Source organism: Lissotriton helveticus, chromosome 7 (genome assembly GCF_964261635.1).
Source record: "Lissotriton helveticus chromosome 7, aLisHel1.1, whole genome shotgun sequence".
NCBI lineage: Eukaryota > Metazoa > Chordata > Amphibia > Caudata > Salamandridae > Lissotriton > Lissotriton helveticus.
The window spans coordinates 26,954,045-26,976,872 of record NC_136068.1 but is presented as its reverse complement, the minus strand read 5'-3'; the positions used below and the strand labels follow the sequence as shown (position 1 = coordinate 26,976,872).

Here is a 22,828-nt window from a genome sequence, read left to right as displayed (position 1 = left end):
CGTCCTATTACGCTCAGGTGCTGAATTCAGACTATAAGACTTTCATGAAACTAGCATAAACCACATATACCTTCCCTTATACAGCCAGTCCTTCACACCAGCATTTAGTCCTGGGCCCTTTGAGGCCTGGAGGAAGGGCGAGTCTCTTATGGTGAGTGACCTATATAGTAATGGGAAATGTCAAGATGTGTAATAATTGCAAACAGAACTTTACCTTGCAGACACAGAAAGGTTCCACTATGCACAGCTTAGGCTTGGGTATTGCCCTCAACTATCAAGGACGCGGTCTCCAGAGACCTGACATCTAGAGAAATGTATTAGGCAAGCTAAAGACCAAAAGGGATTATCTCCAAACTATACCAGTTACTATTAGTAGAGACACTATCAAACTAATACCCATACACAAATAGATTGAATGCATTGTTAGGGGAGGCGCCTACAGATCAACAATATTCAATCAATCAATCAAGATATTTGTATAGCACGCTACTCACCCGGAGGGTCTCAAGGCGCTTGGGGGAGGGGGGTCCGCTACTGCTCGAACAGCCAGGTCTTGAGTTGCTTCCTGAAGGAGAGGTGGTCTTGGGTCAGACGGAGGTGGATGGGGGGGGAGTTACAAGTCTTGGCTGCCAGGTGGGAGAAGGATCTTCCTCCCATGGTGGCTCTTCAGATGCGTGGAACGGCGGCGAGGGCGTGGCTGGTCGATCGTAGCTGGCGGGTGGGAGTGTGGAAGGTCAGGCGGTTGTTGAGGTACCTGGGGCCCAGGTCGTGGAGGGCCTTGTGTGCGTGGGTGAGGAGTCTGCATGTGATTCTCTTGCTGACGGGGAGCCAGTGCAGGTCTCTCAGGTGTCCGGAGATGTGGCTGTGTCGGGGATGTCCAGGATGAGTCGTGCGGAGGCGTTCTGGATGTGTTGGAGTATTTTCTGCAGTTTGGCTGTGGTTCCGGCGTAGAGGGTGTTTCCGTAGTCCAGTCGGCTGGTGACGAGTGCCTAGGTGACCGTCTTCCTGGTTTCGGTGGGGATCCATCGGAGGATCTTTCGGAGCATGCATAGGATGTTGAAACATGATGATGAGACGGCCTTGACTTGTCTAGTCATCGAGAGGGAGGAGTCCAGGATGAAGCCCAGGTTGCGCGCGTGGTCCGTTGGTTTGGGTGCGCTGCCCAGGGCAGGGGGCCACCAGGAGTCGTCCCAGGCAGAGGGTGATGATCCAAGGATGAGGACTTCCGTCTTGTCTGAGTTCAGTTTCAGGTGGCTGTTCATCATCCACTCGGGTATATCTTTCATCCCTTCGTGTAGGTTGGTTCTGGCGGTGGCTGGGTCGTTGGTGAGGGAGAGCATCAGCTGGGTGTCGTCAGCGTAGGAGATGATGTTGAGGTTGTGTTGGCGTGCGATGACTGCGAGGGGGCTCATGTAGACGTTGAAGAGGGTGGGTCTGAGTGATGAACCTTGTGGTACGCCGCAGATGACTTCGGTGGCCTCGGATCTGAACGGGGGGAGGCGGACTTTCTGGGTTCTTCCGGCGAGGAACGAGATGATCCACTCTAGTGCCTTCTCTTGGATTCCGATGTTGCTGAGGCGCTGCACTAGGGTGCGGTGGCAGACAGTATCGAACGCTGCGGAGAGGTCCAGGAGGATGAGGGCCGCTGTTTCCCCGTTGTCGAGCAGGGCTCGGATGCCGTCAGTGGCTGCGATGAGGGCGGTCTCGGTGCTGTGGTTGGTTCGGCAGCCGGACTGCGAGTGGTCGAGGGATCCGTTCGTCTCGAGGAAGGTGGCCAGCTGTCTGTTGACGGTCTTCTCGATGATTTTGGCAGGAAAAGGGAGGAGCGAGATGCGGCGGTAGTTCTTGAGGTCGATGGGGTATACTGATGGTTTCTTCAGGAGGGCGCTGAGTCCGGCATGCTTCCAGCTCTCCGGGAAGGTGGCGGTGTTGAAGGAGCAGGTGATGATGTCCCGGAGTTGGGGTGCGATGACGGAGTCGGCCTTGTTGAAGACGTGGTGGGGGCATGGGTCGGTTGGTGATCCGGAGTGGATGGTGTTCATCGTGTGGATGGTGTCTTCGGTGCTGACCGGGGTCCAGGCGAGGAGGGTGGTGGTGGGGGGCGTTGGTTCGGTGGTAGGGTGCGTGGTCTGTGCGCTGAAGCTGTTGTGTATGTCAGCGATCTTGCTGTGGAAGAACGAGGCGAGTGAGTCACAGTGGTCTTGTGAGGGAGTGATGTTGTTGTTTCCAGCGCTGGGGTTGGAGAGCTCTTTGACGATGCTGAAGAGTTCCTTGCTGTTGTGTGCGTTGTTGTCTAGTTGTTCCTTGAATGCTGTCTTCTTGGTGGTGTGGATCAGCTGGTGGTGTTTGTGGGAGGCGTCCTTAAGGGCGGTCATGTTGTCTGTAGTCGGGTCTTTGCGCCAGGCTTTCTCGAGGGTACGGCAGTTCTTCTTGGAGTTCTTGAGGTCGTCGTTAAACCAGGAGGCTTTCTTGCTGCCGGGCCTGCTGGGATGGTGCGAGGTCGACAGCGCAGTTGGTGATCCACTGTGTGAGGTTGTTGGCTGCTTGGTTGGGGTCCGTTGAGCTGGTGGGAGGGTTCTGGCTCAGTGATGTGGTGAGCTGGTCGGTGGTGATCTTGTTCCAGCTCCTGCGGGGAACCTGTTGTGGGTGGCGGTGAGTCGTGGTCCTTCTGAAGCTGAAGTGGACGCAGCTGTGGTCTGTCCAGTGGAGTCCGGTGGAGTGGCTGAAGGAGATGTACTTGCTGGAGGAGAAGACTGGGTCAAGCGTGTGTCCGGCGTAGTGGGTGGGGGTGTTCACCAGTTGCTTGAGTCGGAGGTTAGCGAGGTTGTCCAGCAGGGCGGCGGTGTTGTTGTCATTGTTGTTCTCCAGGTGGAAGTTGAGGTACCCTAGGAGGATGTAGTCAGCGGAGGCGAGGGCGTGTGGGCTGATGAAGTCTGCGATATCTTCGCTGAATTGTGTGCAAGGTCCTGGGGGTCTGTAGATGAGGATGCCTCTGAGTGTGGTCTTGGGGTCGGTGTGTATCTGGAAGTGAAGATGTTCGGCAGCTGTGAGGGTGTCGTCGGAGTTGGTCGTGATGCGGATGGTGTTCTTGTGGACGATGGCGATGCCTCCTCCTGTCTGGTTGACGCGGTCCCTCCGGGTGATCTTGTATCCGTCTGGGATGGCGATGGCGATGTCGGGCGCTGAGGAGGCGTTCATCCATGTTTCCGTGAGGAAGGCAACGTCTGGAGATGTGGTGTCGAGCAGGTTCCAGAGTTCCACGGCGTGTCTGTGGACGGAGCGGGTGTTGAGCAGTATGCACTTCAGGTGGTTGCTGCTGATGCTTGGCTTGGCGGGTGCGGTACAGGTCCGGATGCAGGAGAACTTGCAGGAATGGCAGGTGAGGGGTCCGTGGGTGTGCCTTGGGGTGGCTCGGTAGCAACAGGGGATCCGGCCGGCGTTGAGTGCGTTGAGGGTGGCGGCGTCGTAAGTCCGGCGGGTGGGCTGGCATCTGCGGGGGCCAGGGGTCCTGGCGCTGGGCGCCGTACAGGCGTGGACGGGCGCAGACGGGCTTGCCTTTGGCGTGCCTTCGGCGCACAATCCGCGCGCCCGCTGCGAGTGATCGCTGCGTGTACGCGCGTACTCTGCCATATATGGAGAGTGGGGGGGCGGGAGGAGGGAGGAGCAGCTGGGAGGTGGGAGCGGGATGGCGAATGGGAGAGGGAAGAGGGAAGCAGAAGGAGAGGTGGCGGGGCCGCGGGGGAGCAGCGGCAGGGAGCGGGGTGGACCAGCGGGACGAGGGGCCAGAAGAATACGCTAGCAGAGAACATAATCAGGGGCAGAGGACAAAAGCGAAAACACAATCAGGGGCACAGCAGCAGGGCAAAAGTACAGCGGGAGCAAAAGGCGGCAAATGCGAGCAGGCGGCAACAGCAGGGGACCGGGTGACCTACAGGAGGAGCCACGCGGCGGGTTGAGCGACCGGCACCTGACGAGGTCAGGCTGGGTCACAGCTCCCCGTCGCACGGCCACTACCCTAAGTACCCAGTGGGAGGGAGGAGCAGCTGGGAGGTGGGAGCGGGGTGGCAAATGGGATAGGGTAGAGGGAAGCAGAAGGAGAGGGGGCGGGGCCACTGGGGAGCAGCGGCAGGGAGCGGGGTGGACCAGCGGGGCGAGGGGCCAGAAGAATCCGCTAGCAGAGGACAGAATCAGGGGCAGAGGACAAAAGCGAAAACACAATCAGGGGCAATAGCAGCAGGGCAAAAGTACAGAGTGAGCAAAAGGCACTATGATGCTACGAGGACACAATCAGCAGTACGGAAACAGAGCGGGAGGACAGGAGCGAAAACACAATCAGGGGCACAGCAGCAGGGCAAAAGTACAGTGGGAGCAAAAGGTGGCAAATGCGAGCAGGCGGCAACAGCAGGGGACTGGGTGACCAACAGGAGGAGCCACGCGGCGGGTTGAGCGACCGGCACCTGACGAGGTCAGGCTGGGTCACCAAACGAGGCACTCCACACTTTCCTGGCAAAGAAGCACATTTTAAATTACTGCAGGACTGGTATATACATCTGGCGAAACTCCACAAATAATACCCATGTGCTAGTGCGCATCGCTGTGCTGGCGAGATTGTGATAACATAGGTGATAGCCACGATATTGTGCACTCATCCCACAAACAGCGTGGACTCACCTGCTCAGAATATCCCTGCACAGACCTCCTGCAGGAACATGCTCCGTCCTCCTTCAGTGAGCGCGCACTCACTCACCTGCAGTGTTCCTGCAGGCTCCTCTCACACTAACCAGGTTTTCATTCTCAGAGTATGCTGCTATAGTGGGACCACGCACTCATATTACACAGAGAGCGTGCACTCACTCACCGGCACTGTTAACCATGAAGGTGTTTAGGTTTCCCTAAACCATTATTCCTTTTCAAAGAAAAAGTAGTAACTGGGCACTTATCTTTATTGTATGTAATAACTAACCGTTAAATAAGGTATCTGACACAACATTAACACAACCTCCCATGAACTGGGCCTCAACTAATCTACATGGAGAGTCAAGTAGGTTTTGTAAACTCGAAGTTTCTATCAAGTACCAAACACCCAGATCAGATGGGAGCACGTGCAGCCTCACGTTTGACACTGGGTGATAGTCCCCAAAGTTTCAAAACATAGGAAAGAAGCAGAACGCCTCTCACCTCCAATTATAGTCTGGGGCAAGGTCTGTGCAAATCAGTAGTGGCAGAAAATGGCTCACAAAAAGTAGCAAATTAGTAGTTGCTATTGCCGCTCGAGGTTCTGTTGGCATCATGTCTCCAAAGGGCAAAGAATATGTGCTGGAGATGAGGAAACTCCCTCAAGTGTCGTAATTTAATACATGTACATGATCATTGGAGTGCCAACATTACAATTTTGAAAGGAACAACGAAACCTATGTGGACAGCATCAGGTGCACTCCTAAAATTCTATACTTTGGGAGGGAAAGGTTGACTCATCAATAATTTAATACAAGATGCATGGCTTCCCTCGACAAGTAACTCGCAGATAAACTGTTTAAACATACGGTACCGTCAACTTTTAATGACTGTGTCGAACAATAATGACATCATGCTGGACAGCTGAGTGTGATCAACGCACTGGCAACAATAATATGGGAATGCAATAAAAGAAAGAGTAACTGGGCGCCATAAATTTACCTCCGCCTCTGGTCCTCTCTCCTCCATGTCCAACGCTTCATCCCCTCTCAGTGTGCAGCGAGGTACCTCTCTGTGTAGAGAACCGGTCTCTGGTCTCCTCGGGTGGTCACAGTATCACACCTTGGGGAGGTTGAGGTCACCCTGTGTTCTGAAAGGCACAGAGTCAGTCCTAGGGGTGGACCCCGGTCGTTTCTCTCCAATGTCTGTGCCTATACCTGGAGAGGGCTTCGGCCACCCAATGTTCGGATACAAACAAGCATCGGTTTCAGAACAGATCTCCCATCTTTAATGATTGGAAATCCCTCTTTGGAGCAGGCATGGGTCTCTTATGTAAGGTCACAGGAGACTATTTATACCAGGCTCTGACCACCAGAACCCACTGTTCTGAACACTATGTCCTCAGAGACGTCTGTCTCAGACTGTACCCCCCTGACCTTGACCTGTCAGTCCCCTTTCCTGTCTGTACTGGGGCCAGTCTCCCTTGATCTGACTGTACTGCCCATGCCTCCCCTCCCAGATTTTATAGATTGAACCTTGTCTCCCAAGGCCTCTTTGGGGCCCGTTCTTCCAGGATTGTATATACCGAGCCGGGAGCCCTTTAGTCCCAGACCTATTGTACGGTTTCCTGTCTGTCTCTCCCTCTCCCTGTCCGTTGTCTGTTCTGGGCTCTGTCTCACCAGAGATGTCTGTGCCAAGTCCCCATGACGTAAGTGTCTTTGATCTTCGCCTAACATATCCTGAGTTTTATAGCGGTCCCTGTTTCTGTGACCGGGCATTTCCCAATAGTGCTCTCTGTCCTAGGCTCTATCTGCCCCGAGCTGTATACACCGAGTAATGTCCTCCAGACCTGTCTGTCTGTCCACACGCCTCATTTGTGGCAGGTACTGTCCGCTGTCGTGCCGAAGTCCCTGCCCGAGCCTGCTCCCCTCAGAGGTGCGTCTTTCGAACCCTCTCGTCGCTGGGGCTGCCTCGAGTACCCCCACCCTTTAATGTGTGTCTCATTCAGAGCGGTCTCGGACCCAGACCCAGCCCTGCGATTCTTGCCCTTGAGACTCGTCTCAACCTCATTCTGCTGCCACCTCCTTCCCAGCAGAGATCTGTGTACCAGGCCCTGAACTACCGCGGGGGTCAGCACTGTGTTGCGTTCGACTCCTGACCCACACGAGCTGGACACCAAGAACCGCCCTTCCTCCAGCAGTTGTCTGACACGTCCGTACGGCGTAGTGTGCTCCTCCGCTCTGCTGCCCCCTTATCAGGGCCTCTTCCCTTGACAACCAGTCATCATGATCTTTGGCCTCACCTCAGTGGTGCGTCTGTCTCTCCCAGGGCTCCTAGTCTCCGTAGACTGCCTCTTACAGTCCCTGCTGGAGGTGGCTTGTCTCTGGCTGACCCAAGGCTCTCTCACTCACTCTAGCACGCTGGTCACAGACCCCTCTCTTGGGACTCCAGGACTCTACTTTCTGTGCCTCACCTATCTGGCCATTCCTCGGGGACACAGCTCCTCTCCCCTGCAGACGAGCTGAGCTCCACGTCACAGCACGCATCCCGGTGAAATGACCAATTACACAGTGAAGCCATGCAGTGATTGGCCATTAAGTTGTGCTGAGACAGTGTGTGCCACCCCACGCGTGGCATCCAATGATAGATGCTGTGCGGTGGACCAGCCAATCCTGGCGCTGCATGCAGCGCCAGGATTGGTTAGGGGGGCACATTTGCTGCTTGCCCTGTCGCCCCTTGGAAATCCGGGCTACGGCAGGCTGAGAAGTACCCCTGGGTCCCGCTGGGGAACTGTAGTGCGCATGCTTGGGAAACTTGGAACCCAACTTGCACTTGCACACTACAGTCTGTCTGCTGCAGCCTGAGTGTACTGCCACTCAAGCTGCAGCAGACCACCCCCCCTCGCTCCGCCTCCGAAATCGCCCGGCGGCTGACTTGTAATACACTTGTGTACAGACTAGAGTAATTTTGTTAAAGGATGCCGTCCGATTGCGGCTGGCCGCGATGCGGGTCCATGTGGCTGGTGGGGCTACGCCCATCCGCCCCAATGGACGCACCGCGAACGACTTGCTCTAGGGGGGATGCTGGAAGTTGGAATAGTATAATTTACGAATCCAACTCTAGTATGTGCAACAGTAGGGAAAGTGTTGGATTTTAAATCCAAAACCTTCTGCCCCCTCCGCAAGTGTTGATCCAACTTGCGGAGTAAAGGTATGCATTTTTACAACGTGGTCGCTGTAACAATTGCGTTGTAATTCCCTGCCGGGGAAAAGGATTTGTGGTAAACAGCTTACCGCGAAAAGCAGAGCAATGCAGGATGCAAAGGAGGGAGCATAGCAACGGGGAGTGCAGGGTGCAAGGAAGGAAGCATGGCACAGTGCATTGGGGAAATGCTGGGTGCTAGGGAAGGAGCGTGGCAAACTGCAAAAGGGACTGCAGGGTGGAAGGGAAGAAGCGAAGGAGAGTGAAAGGTGGAGCAGTGCAGGGTGCAATGGAGGGAGCATAGCAGAGTGCAAGGGGGAGTGCAGGGTGCAAGGGAGGGCGCATAGCAGAGTGAAAAGGGGGAGTGCGGGGTGCAAGGGAAGGAGCATGGCAGAGTGCTAGGGGGAGCAGTGAAAGTGAAAGGGCAGGAACATAGCAGAGTGAAAAGGGGGAGTGCAGGGTGCAAGGGAGGGCGCATAGCAGAGTGCAAGGGGGAGTGCGGGGTGCAAGGGAGGGTGCATAGCAGAGTGCAAGGGGGAGTGCAGGGTGCATGGGAGGGCGCATAGCAGAGTGAAAAGGGGGAGTGTGGGGTACAAGGGAGGGCGCATAGCAGAGTAAAAGGGGGAGTGCGGGGTGCAAGGGAGGGCGCATAGCAGAGTGCAAGGGGGAGTGCAGGGTGCAAGGGAGTGCGCATAGCAGAGTGAAAAGGGGGAGTACGGGGTGCAAGGGAAGGAGCATGGCAGAGTGCTAGGGGGAGCAGTGAAAGTGAAAGGGCGGGAACATAGCAGAGTGAAAAGGAGGAGTGTGGGGTTCAAGGGAGGGAGCATAGCAGAGTGCAAGGTGGTGTAGGGTTCAAGAATGAGTATATCAGATGCAAGTGGGAGCCGCGCCGGGCGCAAGATTAGCCTCTTATGTGCCTGGGATTTTGCACTAGGCTCAGATGCAACAGGTGCAGCAGAGGGGGACATGGAGAGCAGGTCACCATCTCCTCCATCACACCCTCCCTCATCGCAGTTCCCTTCGAGCCTCGGAGGTTTAGACACTATTAACTCCCTGGTGCCCCAACATAAAACAAAATGAATAACACAGTGTGAGGTTCTCATGGAGATTCTCTCATTTCCAGGAGCTGAGGTACAAAGATGAAGCAGTTTATGAGAAGATAAACAGGTAAAAGAGAAACATTTTCTTCCTTACACTGTCATTATGTTAAGCAAAACATGTGTTTTTTCACCCTGGAAGCTTGCCATTCAATAATGTTTATAATTCTGAAGATGTCAGCAGCGTTACACCGGTACACATCTTGGATCAAATATATCACCCACCCTACCATTGTGCACTTAGCCCCCGCCCTTTTTCCCCAAATCATGTGGAGTTCAACCGCCAAACAACAGTATGTCTGAATCTCCTCTGGATCAGAGTATCAAGTCTACACTCATCAAAGGTGTGTAATGGCTCAACCAAAGGGGGTTAATGTCCAAAGCGGGTTAATGTCCCTAGGCTGAGAGATGTGTCATTCTCTACCCACACTTACCGTATATTCCAACGGGGGCCATCTTTGTCCCTGGAGATGCTCCTGATAGTATTTTTATGGCCATCTTTTCCCATATCTTTCTCTAATAAATGTCTAAAAACATGGGTTCCACTATCAACTAGTTTCTGGGTACCACCAGTGTCGGGGGCAGGATCAGTTGGCAAATCAGCTTCCATCTCTGGTGCCCATTGCTGACCATTGACTGGGCTTAAAGCTCAAGACAACTAACACAGGACAGTACCCTCTGGGACCAGGTGAGCCACCACCTTTCCTTAGCCACTAAGGTATCCTTCTAGAATACCTTTAACTTGAATTATTTCATCCAGTTTTGAAAATCCCATTCTCCTTAACCATCTCGCCACACAAACCATCTCTTCTTGGATATATTTTCCTAAGTCTGTCCAGGGTTAGACACCTTTCTGACATAAACCGCTTCTCTCTCTCTTATGTTGGTACACTCTTAATACCTGTATCTCTCCGCAGTCGCTCCCACTTTTCAAAGACGGTTTTCTCACCTAACAGTCATCCTCTTCTTCACATAAACTTCAAGATGGGCACAACTTCCCCTTTTTTAGACTTTATAAAAAAATTACATCAAGGGTTTGATGGTAGCCGGCCTCATCAGGTGACAGTTAGTCAAATGTTGTATTTAGTGGAACTAACATCTTTCACCATGGGGTACACCACAATGGGCCTCGCATTTCTTGAAGATATGGTTGATGGTACTGCCAAGGTGTTGTTACCCTTCATTCACCAAGTCTCCATCAATTGTATGTATGGCACGGTGGTGGGGCTCAGAATATCATGGTCAGAAACGTTGACGTGCAAAATATTGACTGTACGACGTCGACTGCCATCATATTGTCATTTACACGTATTTAGGTAACAATGGATTTGCTGTTCCCACCAGGACATCTTCCACCCTGAATATACCAGGACATGTAAAGCTTAAAAGTACATATATAACTTTTTAAATACATGGCTCTGGCCTCTTGGCTGTCCAGGACCTACACCAGGGGAGACCTATATGTATTAAAAAGGAAGTTTATTCCATATGCCAAATGGCTATGAGCCAATCTAACAGGTTTTAAGGAGAGAGCACAAGTACTTTAGCACTGGTTAGCAGTAGTAAAGTGCATATAGTCCTCAGGCCAACAAAAACAAATTAAGCACAAATGGAGAAGTGAAGGCTAAAGGTTTGGGGTTGACCCTGCAGAATGGGCCAAGTCCAACACCACCTGATCGAATATAAATTGAGGTTCATGTACTGTTTGGATATAGAAAGAGGTGTGGCGCAGCGGCCGAGGTGCCTGACTCTGGACCACGGGGTTCACGGTTTGATCCCCGGTGACGGCAGCAGGTCAGCCCAGCACCATGTGGCTCTGGGCAATAGCTCGCTTAATCTTCCAGAGGGCCCCCAGTGCCGGGAAACTACTTCGGAGGTAGCAGTGCGCTTTACAAATTCAAGGTTATATTATATTATAGGACAGTAGTAATTGAATCTCAGTCTGTTTGCTGCAACAAAGCTGAACCTGAGCTCACCATCTGAAAAAAGTATATATAAATTAGTAAGCACCAGAGTAACAATAGGAAAAATGTTCTGTAAAATCACAAGCATACCCGTCAGGGCCTGGAGCATTGCTCCCTTTCGTTCCCTTTATTAAACGTCTGTCTCTTTCTGGATAATATCCAATATCAGGGAGCCTCTTTGTTTCTTTGACGGTCTACCTTTCAAGAACCCTTCTCCCAGTGAATACCCCGACCCTGGAGTACAGACAGTTTTTGAGTCACCTCTTGTGTGAAGTCCAAAGGGTTCTAGTAATTGTGTCAATTTTCATTTTCCAGCCAAGGTCTTTGTTATGAGGTACTAGAAGGAAGGTGGGATGGAGCAAGGAGAGATCCTGTCAGGAGAGGCCTAAACAATGGTACAAAAGAAAGGGAACCTTCCCCACATAACTACATGTGTCACACATGCTCAACACACATATTCTACCCATTCAGAAAGTCATCCATGGCCCACATAGTGTGTGAAGGACCACGTTGCAAGGTACCGGCAGATCAATTAAAAAAAAGAAGAGAAAGGCCACTGGGAGATTCTCCCTGGCAGGAACAGGTAAAAAGCCTGCTTGCTTAGTCATCATATTCTTGATCTCTTCCACCACTGCCAATCTACTACAGCCTGGCGAGCTGACAGAAGTACTACTCAGAAAGTAGGGTGGGCATGTTTTTCCCCTTCCAATAAGAGAGTTCTTGCTTTGGGTCTCAATCTGTGTCAGTAAGATGCCTCCAGTGTCCATGCATGATTGTCATGTGTGCTGAGGTGGTGATCAAAAATATACATCTTGCTGTGATGAACTCGAGGCAGAGTGCATTCTCTGGAGAGCCATTCAAGAGATCATTCTCTGCCTCAATATGTGTTTTCCACCGTGACCTCCAGACCATTGTCAAACGGTGCTACGCTTGCTAACCACTTTCCCAGAAAAGGAGGTGGATGTTTGTTGGTGAGGCTCTTTGGGGGAAGAGTCTGCCCAGTGTGAACTTCAAGGTGTATAGGCCTCTTGGGGGCATTGCGTCGACAGAGTGTGTAGGAAGTGACTCTGTAGGAAGTGACTCTGCCTACATGCTCTGCCACAAAAATAAGTGTTAAAACAACAGCCTTCTGTTGTGCATGGAAATGTCACACTCCATGTATTGCAACTGAAACCAGATTCTTACACCTATTGGAACAATGAGATGGATAAAGTCTTGAGGAGAGACAAATCACCAGTCGACTGACCTAAAATGTGAGTAACACTTTCATAAGGCAATTGGTAATGGGGGAGGGAATGACCCAAAGCCAATCTTTTTATTGTTTACATGTCTATTATCTGAGCTCTGAGAGACAGCCAAAGAGTCTCTCGCGTTGAATTTTCATGATTTTTCTTAATTTTTTAATCTTAAAAATAATAAAATAAGCCTTAATTGGTGTATTGGGATGGTTTCAGGAGTATAGTCAATAAAGAGAAAATGAAAAACGGCGAAGGAGAAAATTATTATTGCGGAAAATAGTTAACAAGTCAAAGACTACAACAACCATTGATGCTAACTGGCATGTTAGGTTCAGCATGGAAATATATTTAATTTAAGATAACATTTTATTAAAAGTGCCCAGACATGGGGCCAGATTCACAAAGATAAACTGAGATGTAAGTCTAACTTTAGAACATTCGGTATTCATAAAGGGCAGTAAAGTTAGACTTTTGTCTCTTTTTAACTTAAGTTTTGGTCTCAAGTTTAACTGAGACTAGATTTTAGTCTCAGTTAAACTTAAGACCAAAACTTGTTAATCCAAAAAAAAGAGGGCGGCTATGCCTGCATCCACCGCTCCAACCTCCACATTACTGAACTGCTGGTAGATCCTACAGACTCCTGCGAATACCTGGCACTGTCTGTGTGCAGCAACACCACCCAACTGTGCAGACTGCACATCTTTGACCACTGCCCAGGCAGGAACGATACCTTCACTGACCACCTCTTGGAAGTCATCACAGCCAAGGTTTCCCCCAACTCTAAAGACATTTTTCTTGGTGACTTCAACCTGAACTGGAATGACCGCAAGTACCCTCAGGTCAACGCCATCAGAGAGTTCTTGGACAACCAAGCCCTTACCCAAGTCTGCACACTCCCAACTCATTTGAAGGGCGCCACTCTGGACTGGATCATCGCGAAGGAGTCAGCTATTACCTTCCTACTACCCGGGACCCACAAGACATGAGCTCCACAGCCCATGGTTCTCAAACAATGAGTTAGAGACACCAAGAACCTGGATCTTAGGAAATTGGCTGCTCGTTGTGAGACTGACCTCCCCCCCTCACATCACTACAGCCAACAACCACACTGAACACTATTCCACGACCATATTCAACATACCAGATGACCTTGCTCCACTAAATCAAATCAAAGACTGGAACCCCTGGTTCAACAGATCCCTCAACAATGAGAGGAGAGCCTTCCGCCAGACAGAACAAAACTAGAAACAGCATCCATAAGCAGCCCATCTAAAACTTCTCCACCTGTCCAGAAAAGACTACAACAAGAAAATACTCAACTCAAAAAAATAATTTTTCAGAACAGGACTGGAGAACACCAAGGATAGACCGCGCAAACTATTCGAACTGGTCAAGCACCAATCTAAAAAACTGGCAAAAACTTCTAAAGAAACCCCCAACCTTTGTTATCTTGCGAGGAATTTTCCTCCTTCTTCTCCAACAAGATAATTGCCCTAGGAAATGAACCTAGATCCGCCACTTGCTCCCAAACCGCACCGGCTCTGCCTCTGCTCTCCGCATAGTCCCCCAGGCATCACCCAAAAAATAAGTGCATTGGTCCAACTTCAAAGGTCACGATGAACATTTTGTCTCGAAAATTCTATCCTCCCTTAATCCGAACAACCACTTCAATGAACCTCTCCCCTCCAACTGCTTAGCCGCCGCCTCTTAGGCCATCATCCCTTCTTGGACTGCAATAATCAAAGCCTACCTCCCTCAAGGATCGATACCTGACTCTCTTAAAGCAGGCCAAGACATCCCCATCTTAAAAATAACTACGCTGGATCCTGTTTCCCCTGACAACTATAGACCTATATCTAAATATCCCACTCCTTGCTAAAGGTCTGTAGAAATGTGTTCAACAGCAGCTGAGCCAGCACATCACCAACTTCCACTTACTGGCCGACTTCCAATCTGGGTTCAGACCTGGTCACAGCACTGAAACCACTCTCCTCCATATCGTGGGCGATGCTCTCCAAGCCCTTGACCAAGGTAAAACCTGTCTCCTAATCCTCCTAGACCTATCCAACGGCTTTCGATATGGTCAACCATGAAAACTCCTTGAATTCCTCAAAACCAGGATGGGACTGGATGGCCCCTTTCTTGAATGGTTTAGGTCCTTTCCCCAGAATCGCTGTCAGAGATTCCTAATCAATGGTAACCTATCCACTCCCTCTCCAATCACGATTGGAGTCCCCCATGGATCAACCCTGTCCCCTACCCTCTTCAATCTCTACCTTGAACTGCTTTCAGAAGTACTACGCACCGCCAATATCTCCTACCACATGTATGCTGACGACAAGCAGATCTACATAAAAATTTCTTCTCTCAAGGACATTCTTTCCCTGAATGAGGCCTTGAAGCTGACTGTCCAGTGGCTCACCTTCAACCAGCTCAAGCTTAACGCAAAAAAAAGAAATTTCTTCTAATCTCCCCACCTAAGACCAACCCTGACATCCAGGAATGGATCAAGGTGATCTCAGTGATACACTGCCCGCCAACCATTGTGGACTCTGCTAAATCCCTTGGATGTATGATGTTACAACGCATACTTGTACAACGCATGCCTTTACAACGCATTTTTTACAATGCAACATCCATTACAACGCATTCCATTACAACGCATGCCATTACAACAAATTTACTAAAACTACCATTACAACGCATTCCATTACAACGCATACTACTTTTACAACGCATACCATTACAACGCATACCATTACATTGCATATATGGTAAGTATTGGATAGAGTAGGGTTAAAAATTACTATTCTAACTCCAAGGGGTGCAACAGTAGGGTAAGTGTTGGATAGGGTAGGGGTAAAAATTACTATTCTAACTTCAGGGGGTGCAACAGTAGGGTAAAATTTGGATAGTGTAAGGATACTATGCGTTGTGATGGTATGCGTTGTAATGGTATGCGTTGTAATGACTGTGTTGTAATGACATGCGTTGTGATGGTATGCGTTGTAATGGTATGCGTTGTAATGACTGCGTTGTAATGACATGCGTTGTAATGACATGCGTTGTAATGGATCTTGCGTTGTAAAAGTTTTGATGTAATGGTAGTGCGTTGTAAAAGTTGCGCAGTCCTGACCTGAAAATGGCAATCCAGGCTCTAGCCATCTCCAGACTGCAATATGGATGCTTTACCCTTGCAGGTCTACCCAAGACCTCTTCGGCACCATTAAAAGCCTGCCTCAATGCTGCCGCGAGACTCCTAACAGGCTCAAAGAAATTCAACCATACATCCCCTCACCTTAAAGTCTGAACTGGCTTCCATTCAAGGCCAGAATCCAACTTAAGCTGGCTTTCATCACTCACAAGGCGCTACACTCGAACTCATTAGCATTCCTCACCCAAAAACGTGTAGTATCCGGAGGAGCCACAAAGTCCCGACCCGCCAGCGACCTTTTGCTCCAACCTGCACGATTGTGGGGAATAAATCGTAAAATAGGGCCTTCTCCGGGCCGCACCAAGAATTTGGAATTAACTCCTGCCTGCCATTCGAAAAATTACATCCCTGGAACGCTTTAAAATGGTGGCCAAAACTTTCCTTATGGGCAAATTCCTCTCCTAACGCTTCATCACAATCCCCTCATTGACTTTGTGCTAGCATCCTGTTGGCTCTCACGATGCCTGAATTACACCCACCTGGCACCTCTGGACATCCCACCCTGGATCTGAGACCGCCAGTCTCTTGCAAAATGTATCTACCTGTTTTATCCTAACTAATTCCGTCTATGTTATCCCAAATGTATCCACCCCTCCTAGGTCCCTTGTTTACTACTTGTCATTCCTATAAAGCGCTCCTATTCCCTTACAGGTATGGTTCGCTCTCTATAAAACACTAAATAAATAAATAAAATAAAAGTCTAACTATAGTATTCGTTAATGCCCTTTCGGCCTGATTCAGAAAGGCAAACTGAGATGGCGTAAGGAGTGATGCAGTACAATAAGTACAGGCCACAACATGCATTGCTGGAGTTGTGTCATACTTGCAAAGTGACTCCAGCAAAGCATGACTTTGGGCCAACATATGTGTCAGAATTCCTAACACATCTGTCAATCCTTCCGCTATGGTGCGCTGTTTTGTAAATACAGCACATCCATGGTGGGGCAAAGGTATCGCAGGCTGGCGCAGGGAAACGGACACATCTCTACAGATGAGTCCGTTTCTAGTAAATCTGCCCCATTGTTTTTAGCTGTGAGTTAAAAACAAGTAAGAAGGCCCCTGCCTTCTCCATCGATTTGTTAATATGAAAAATAATATAGAAACTCCTTTTAATCCGGACAGCGATAGAAGGGGAAATAGTCATAGATTGTTGGAAGACCTAATGTCAGTGATAGCGCAGAGTTAAAGGACTGCAGGCCTTCATGTATATGTCGGCATTACTAAACTCGGCATTGTAATAGCGCAAGACAGAGAGTTTTGGAATAATTGGTGAGGGATGAATGAAATGCTGGTGATTCTCACTAGCATGATTTGCACAACAGAAGCATTTGATAATTATTAACTATTATAAAATACCATTGTTTGTGTCTTGCCGTGGTTTCCTCTGTCTTTTGCCTTTGACCTCCTGCTTTTTGATCATGTGCTGAATTTTGTTTTTGCTGGTTTTAGGTCTGTGTGGACACCTTACCACTGCTGACCAGTGCTAAAGTGCATGTGCTCTGTATCTAAACTCTGATGGTCATCGGTTTCTCCATGATTGGTATATTTGATTTACTAGTAAGTTCCTAGTACAGTGCACTGGGTGCCCAGGGCATGTAAGCCAAATGCTACTAGTGGGTCTGCAGCACTGATTGTGCCACCCACATGAGTTACCCTGCAACAATGTCTCAGACCTACCACTGCAGTGTTTTTGAGTGTAGTTTTAAACTGCCATTTCAACCTGTCAAGGGCACCCACTTGCCAGGTGCAAACCGCCCTTTTATTACATGTAAGGCCCTTTTATTACATGTAGGGCCAAGGCAGCCCCATGGGTAGGGTGCAGTGTATTTAAAAGGTAGGATATGTACTGTGGTGTTTCACATGTCCTGCTAGTGAAAAGCTGCTAAATTCGTCTTTCACTATTGCAAGGCCTATCTCTCCATTAGGTTAACTTAGGGGTTGCCTTGAAATATCCTGTAAGTGTAATTTCCCATTAGGAGCGGGTAGAAACTGGAGTTTGTTGTCTCTGGACTCACATTTAAAAATACACCATTTAGTCAAGTTCATTTTTAAACCGTAGGTCTAAAAATGCCACTTTTAGAAAATGGGTGTTTTTACTTTACCCATTCTGTACCTGTGTCTGAATACACGTCTGAGTCAGGGTGACAGTTGGATCTTGTGCATTCACTCTAGACAGTCATACAAAGTGAGCTGAGGTGTGCCTGGCATATCTTGATGGACCATCACCAGGCTGATGGGTCTTCTTAAGCTAGTTAGGAGGGAGGAGTTGACACTGACACCTGAGTAGTGCTGTGCCCGTCCTCACACAAAGAAGACTCGACCCCCTGTAGTGTGTCTGGAGCTAGGGCGGGGAAGGGCAAGGTCTTGTGCACTAAAAACACTTGCCTACTTCACAGGCTGAAATGGGTATAAGTACTGGACCGTTGACATCATACACTGAGAATTCTTCTGGTTTAGGGCAGTCTGCCAGGAAGAAGAGCTGTGTTGCTGTCAGGAGGGACTGCCACTTTGCTGTTTGCTTTTCTGTGCTGGCCTGCTGCTTGCTGCTTCTTTCCTGGGAGAGAAAGAACTGGACTTTGCTTTCTACATCCTGCTTTCTAAGGCACTCCAAGGGCTTGTGTTGAGCCCGGCTCCCATTGGAAGTCTCATGGCCACCAAAGACTTCACCTGCATGCACCTAGGCTCCTCTGCTGAGAGTCCTGTCTTGCCAAGTGCTGCCAAATACAGTCCTTGGGCCCTTGCAAATGAGTTCTGGTGCAGCAAGAAGAACAACTCATTGACTCCAAGCATCAGTTGGAACTGGCGCATCATTGCAAAACTCGTTGCATCGCTGCTGACTGCACCAGAGCGTGATACCCGCACAAAGGAACAACTGCGGCTTACAAAGTAGGCCCCAGATTTTCATTACAGTGACTCTGAAGAACTGTCGCCGCGCGATTCTCAAGCACTGCATCACGCGAACAAGTCAGTGGGTGTTAACGGCTCAACGACCCTGTATTTTCTTAAGGAACTGATGCATCACTAATAATAATAATAATAGGGAGATTTATAGAGCGCCTGGTTACGCGCACCGGCGTGTCCCCACGCACTGACAAGTGGAAGCGACAGAATCAAGCGGCCAATAGCAGTGCAAGTCTAGCGGATAAAGAGGTAGGTTTTAAGTTTCCCCCTGAATCTGGATCCAGGCGCAGCTCCGATGGCAGTCCATTCCAGCTTCTGGCTGCCAGATACCAGAAGGACCTGCCCCCATCCGAGCCTTTCTTACTTTGGGGACTTTCAGTAGCCCAGCACCGTTGGAGCGCAGGGCACGAGATGGCTCATAGCGAGAAATCAGGTCCCGCAACGGTATCGGCGCCTTACCGTACAAGATACGGTGGCATGTGCACAGTGCCTTATACTCGATCCTACTTCTCACTGGGAGCCAGTGAAGTGCCTGTAGCACTTTTCCTGAGGCCGACCTTCTGGGTAATCTCAAGACCAGACGGGCCGCGGCATTCTGCAGTACCTGGAGATGACGGATGTTCTTACCCGTCGCCACCCAGGTATAGCAGATTACCGTAGTCCAGTCGCGCCGTTACCAGGGCATGCACCAGCGTCCTACGGGCCTCCGCAGGAAGCAAATCAAGGATCTTCCGTAGGCTTTTTAGGACACCGAAGCATACCCCCACCACTCGGTTAATCTGGGGTCCGAATGTGAGGTTAGCATCAAGCCATACACCTAGATTTTTGGCTTCTTGACAAGGTGTAGGTGTCACTCCCAACAGCGATGCGTCACTTCCTCTGCGCAGTACGTTGTCTCCGAGCACTGATGTGCCAATGACCTGCATAGCAGTAAGAAACGACGCATCACCTGCTTTTTCGATGCCTGTGCTTCCCTGCACCATGCACCGTCTTTGATTTTTGACACATTTAAGCTACTATGTCTTGGTAAAGCGCAACCATTGATATCTAAGAACTACAACTCTATTTAATATTTGAATTATCATATCTTGACTTGAGTATGTTGTATTTTTGTCATTTTGATCAATATTGGTAGTGCTCTAAACTGGTGTGGAGTCCTTTTGTGGTGTTTTCACAGTGTTACTGTGTGTGCATACAAATACTTTAGACATTTCCTCGGGGATAAGCCTGTTTGATGTGTGCCAAGCAACAAGTGGGTGAGCAAGGGTTATTCCTAGTGTGTAACTTACTGACCCCGACTAGAGTGAGGTTCCCTACTTGGAAAGGGTGCATACTAGTGCCAACCAGAGACCCCATTTCTAGCATCCCTCGTATCTTTCACCTGTAATACCAAGACATGTTCCGGCAGGTTTATTGGATTCCAAGCACCCCTTTCCTTCTGTAAGTACAACTCACAGCAGGGGTGAGAAACACCTTTTAGTTTCCCTTTTCTCTGCAAAGGTCACAGTTTCCTTGGGTAATCTACCCAGGCGTGAGTCCAAAAAATATTAGGGTTGTAGCAATGCTGGGTGAATGGACTGATTTTATGGAAATCATGCAATCAGACAGTAGATCTATTTGGATTTTTACTGTGTTATTCTTTTGTCTCCTTCACTTGAAGTCCATGTTAAGACAATTTTACACGTTTATGCTTCCTTTCATAAATGTAAGTTGGTATGTTATTACACGTATTAGTTTCCTTTCTGGCATTAACTTTGCTCACATTCTTATAGTTATTATTAGTTTTTTGTGTCTTCTGTTCTTTGTCTGCGTTTTATAAATTGTTGAATCATGTCACTTAAACTTTGGAGAAAGCAACCTGCAAAGCTGTTGAATAATATGATTATTTACATGATTGTAGGATACATATTGTGGAAGCATGCCTCAGTCAGCAGGAAACTCTCCTTAAGATTATAGATAAGATCTATTTATCTGAAAAGTGTGCATTGTTAACTTGCTGTTTTTTTTCAATCATTTTAGGCCACAATGCCTTGGTTCAGGGGAGTCTGCCTGTCAGAACAGGATGTGATGCCACAAGTAATGGGTACATCGCTGCTTTCCACACAACCCAGAAAGACAAGATAATACATCGAACATCTCCTGCTAATATTGCTTCACAATTCAATGTATGTTTTGAAAGAGTTTAATTATATAAATATAATGTTTCAGACACCAGACTTCAATCAATCCTGCCTTACAATTGACATATTTCTCTATGAAAAAACTATGACGGATCATGTTTTAATCAATGGGTTTGCTTTTTAACAGATAAGTAGAATAGGAATTTAAAATAATTATAATGAACACAAAATCATCAAGCTGGTCAGTTGTTGTTGTGGGCTTACTGCCGGGCCGTCTGTAATGGAACCTTGTGTTAGAATAGCAAAGGCCGCCCCCGAAGGGGGCCTTGAGGGCCGGCGCCATAACGGCCTCCAGAGCCCGCAGGAAACAGATCCGGTTAGTGCTGGTTTGTGCCGCTCGCAAAGACCACGCGACAAAAAGCACCTGAGGGCCTCTATTCCCCCTCCTCAAGAACAAAGAGAATAGAGAAAGGGGAAGAGGATATAAGGTGACGCTCCCCTGGAAAGCTCACCCTTACATCAGGGAGCTGGGGGAGCGGCACCAACGGATTTCGGGTACCACCCACCCACAATTACAACAGCAGGGTCGCAGTGCTGACAGGGATGAAAGGAACTAATGCTATGATTGGCGATGGAGACACACTGGGCGGTGTGTGGGAGTAAGGCCAGTAACTGTGGGATGCCTCACGGCTGAATGAAAGGGTCCCACTTACTTTGGGATGCTTCACGGCTAAGTGAAGTGGTTGAACAAAGGGGATAGCAAACGGAGACGGCACTCACAGCCCATCTCCCACCGGACAGCAGGGCACAACAGAATCCAACAAGGTAGCGAGCTGGGGGCTAACTCTGGGAAGAAGCTACCCTCATGCAAAGAGAGCACAAAGAGAGCGTAAAGCCAACCAAAAGGGGCGGAAACAAAAGGTGTATTGGTTTGGTTACGGAAACACACCGACAGGGCGATGTGAAGAAGGAGGGCCACTCACTCTGGGATGCCTCACAGCCTGGTGAGTGCGCCTGACAAAAAATTAGGGGTAGCAAACGGAGACGGCACTCACAACCCAGCCCCCGCCAGACGGCAGGGTGCAGTAGAGACTAGCAAGGTAGCGAGTTGGGGCCTGGCTCTGGGCAAAGGCTACCTCCCACATGCCAAGGGGCGTGAAAAACATCAAAGAACAATCTACGAGCTGGCATGGGGATTTACGACCCTAGGATATGCAAATGAGCAAAAGTCTAGCCAGTCAATAATGACAAGCCAATGATTTATGACAACACAATGATGACAGAGTTGTGACAGAATGATTTATGACATCCCAAGGATGTATGACCATGATGTATGGCTGCTGATTTTTGATGATCAGGCAGAGTGATTTATGACAATAAATAATATCCGATTGGTGGATGATTTATAATGCTCATGCAAAATGATTTATGACAACACAATGATGACAGATTTGTGACAGAATGATTTATGATAACCGATGATTTATGACCCCTGATTTATGATGTCCAAATGACACTGAGTGATACCCAATTGTGATAATGTATGATCATGATTTATGACCCCGGCTCCGAGAAGGTGTCCAGGGGAGTTGTACAAAATGACGAATGTAATGAGTAATAAAACTGCGGCCAACAACCACTATAAATGCAATGACTGTTGGATGTGTGTAGTAATACAGATACCTAAGTATGGTACAGTTCCTGGAATGGCCGCAGTGCGGCTGTTATGCTGCCATGGCAATCCAAGGGGGGCATATAGATGAGCTGCCGGGGTGGTCGTGTACTGTCATGTCTCGAGTTAAACCACGGAGTCCTGGATATCCTTCCTGTTTTGTGTTGTTCTTTGCAACACGCCCTTGGCAATGAGTGGCCCTAGCTGGTTTGAGCCGTGAGCAGCACCAGTCCGACCCTTTGTTGATTTTCATGAACTTTCAGGCGAGTGCACAGTTCGGCATTTCTTTGCCAAAGCCGTGGAGCGCCAGTGAGGGACTATTTTCAGGCAAGTGTGGCATTTCTTTGGGCAATGCAAGACTATTGTTGGGGTTTGCTTAGGGTTACCAGAATTTTAAAGCCAAAAACTGTGACATTTCCCAAAAATAGAAGGACTACAATTTTACTTCAACCTAACACACAGAATGACAGTACTCCTTAGCAGAGTTTTGCAGAACAGGCAGTAAGAACATACATAAAATGTCATTTTTAAACCCAGGAGCATGCATATTAATTAAAGTGTTGTCTCATAACAGCTGGGAACTATCCCTTATTTACAAAACATAAAAAGATTCCTCCACCGTGTTCAGCAGACCTCTCTAAAAACTGGGACAGGAGCTTAATTTCCTGAAATCTGCCGGGACAGCTGGTGGAAAAACCAGGAGTGTCCGGGCAAATCTGGGACGCTCGGTCACCTTCGTTTTGCTTG

At 49.0% G+C, this 22,828-nt stretch overlaps 1 protein-coding gene across 1 annotated transcript in view; it reads left to right on the top strand.

Moving 5' to 3' along the window:
* The window catches only part of LOC144768901 (hemicentin-2-like), a 538,034-nt gene that overhangs the window by 131,245 nt on the left and 383,961 nt on the right, over window positions 1-22,828 (top strand). The window contains exon 10 of the mRNA XM_078652914.1: window positions 8,999-9,042. Within this exon, the coding sequence (XP_078509040.1) occupies window positions 8,999-9,042 (44 nt within the window). The remainder of the gene's footprint in view (window positions 1-8,998; window positions 9,043-22,828) is intronic.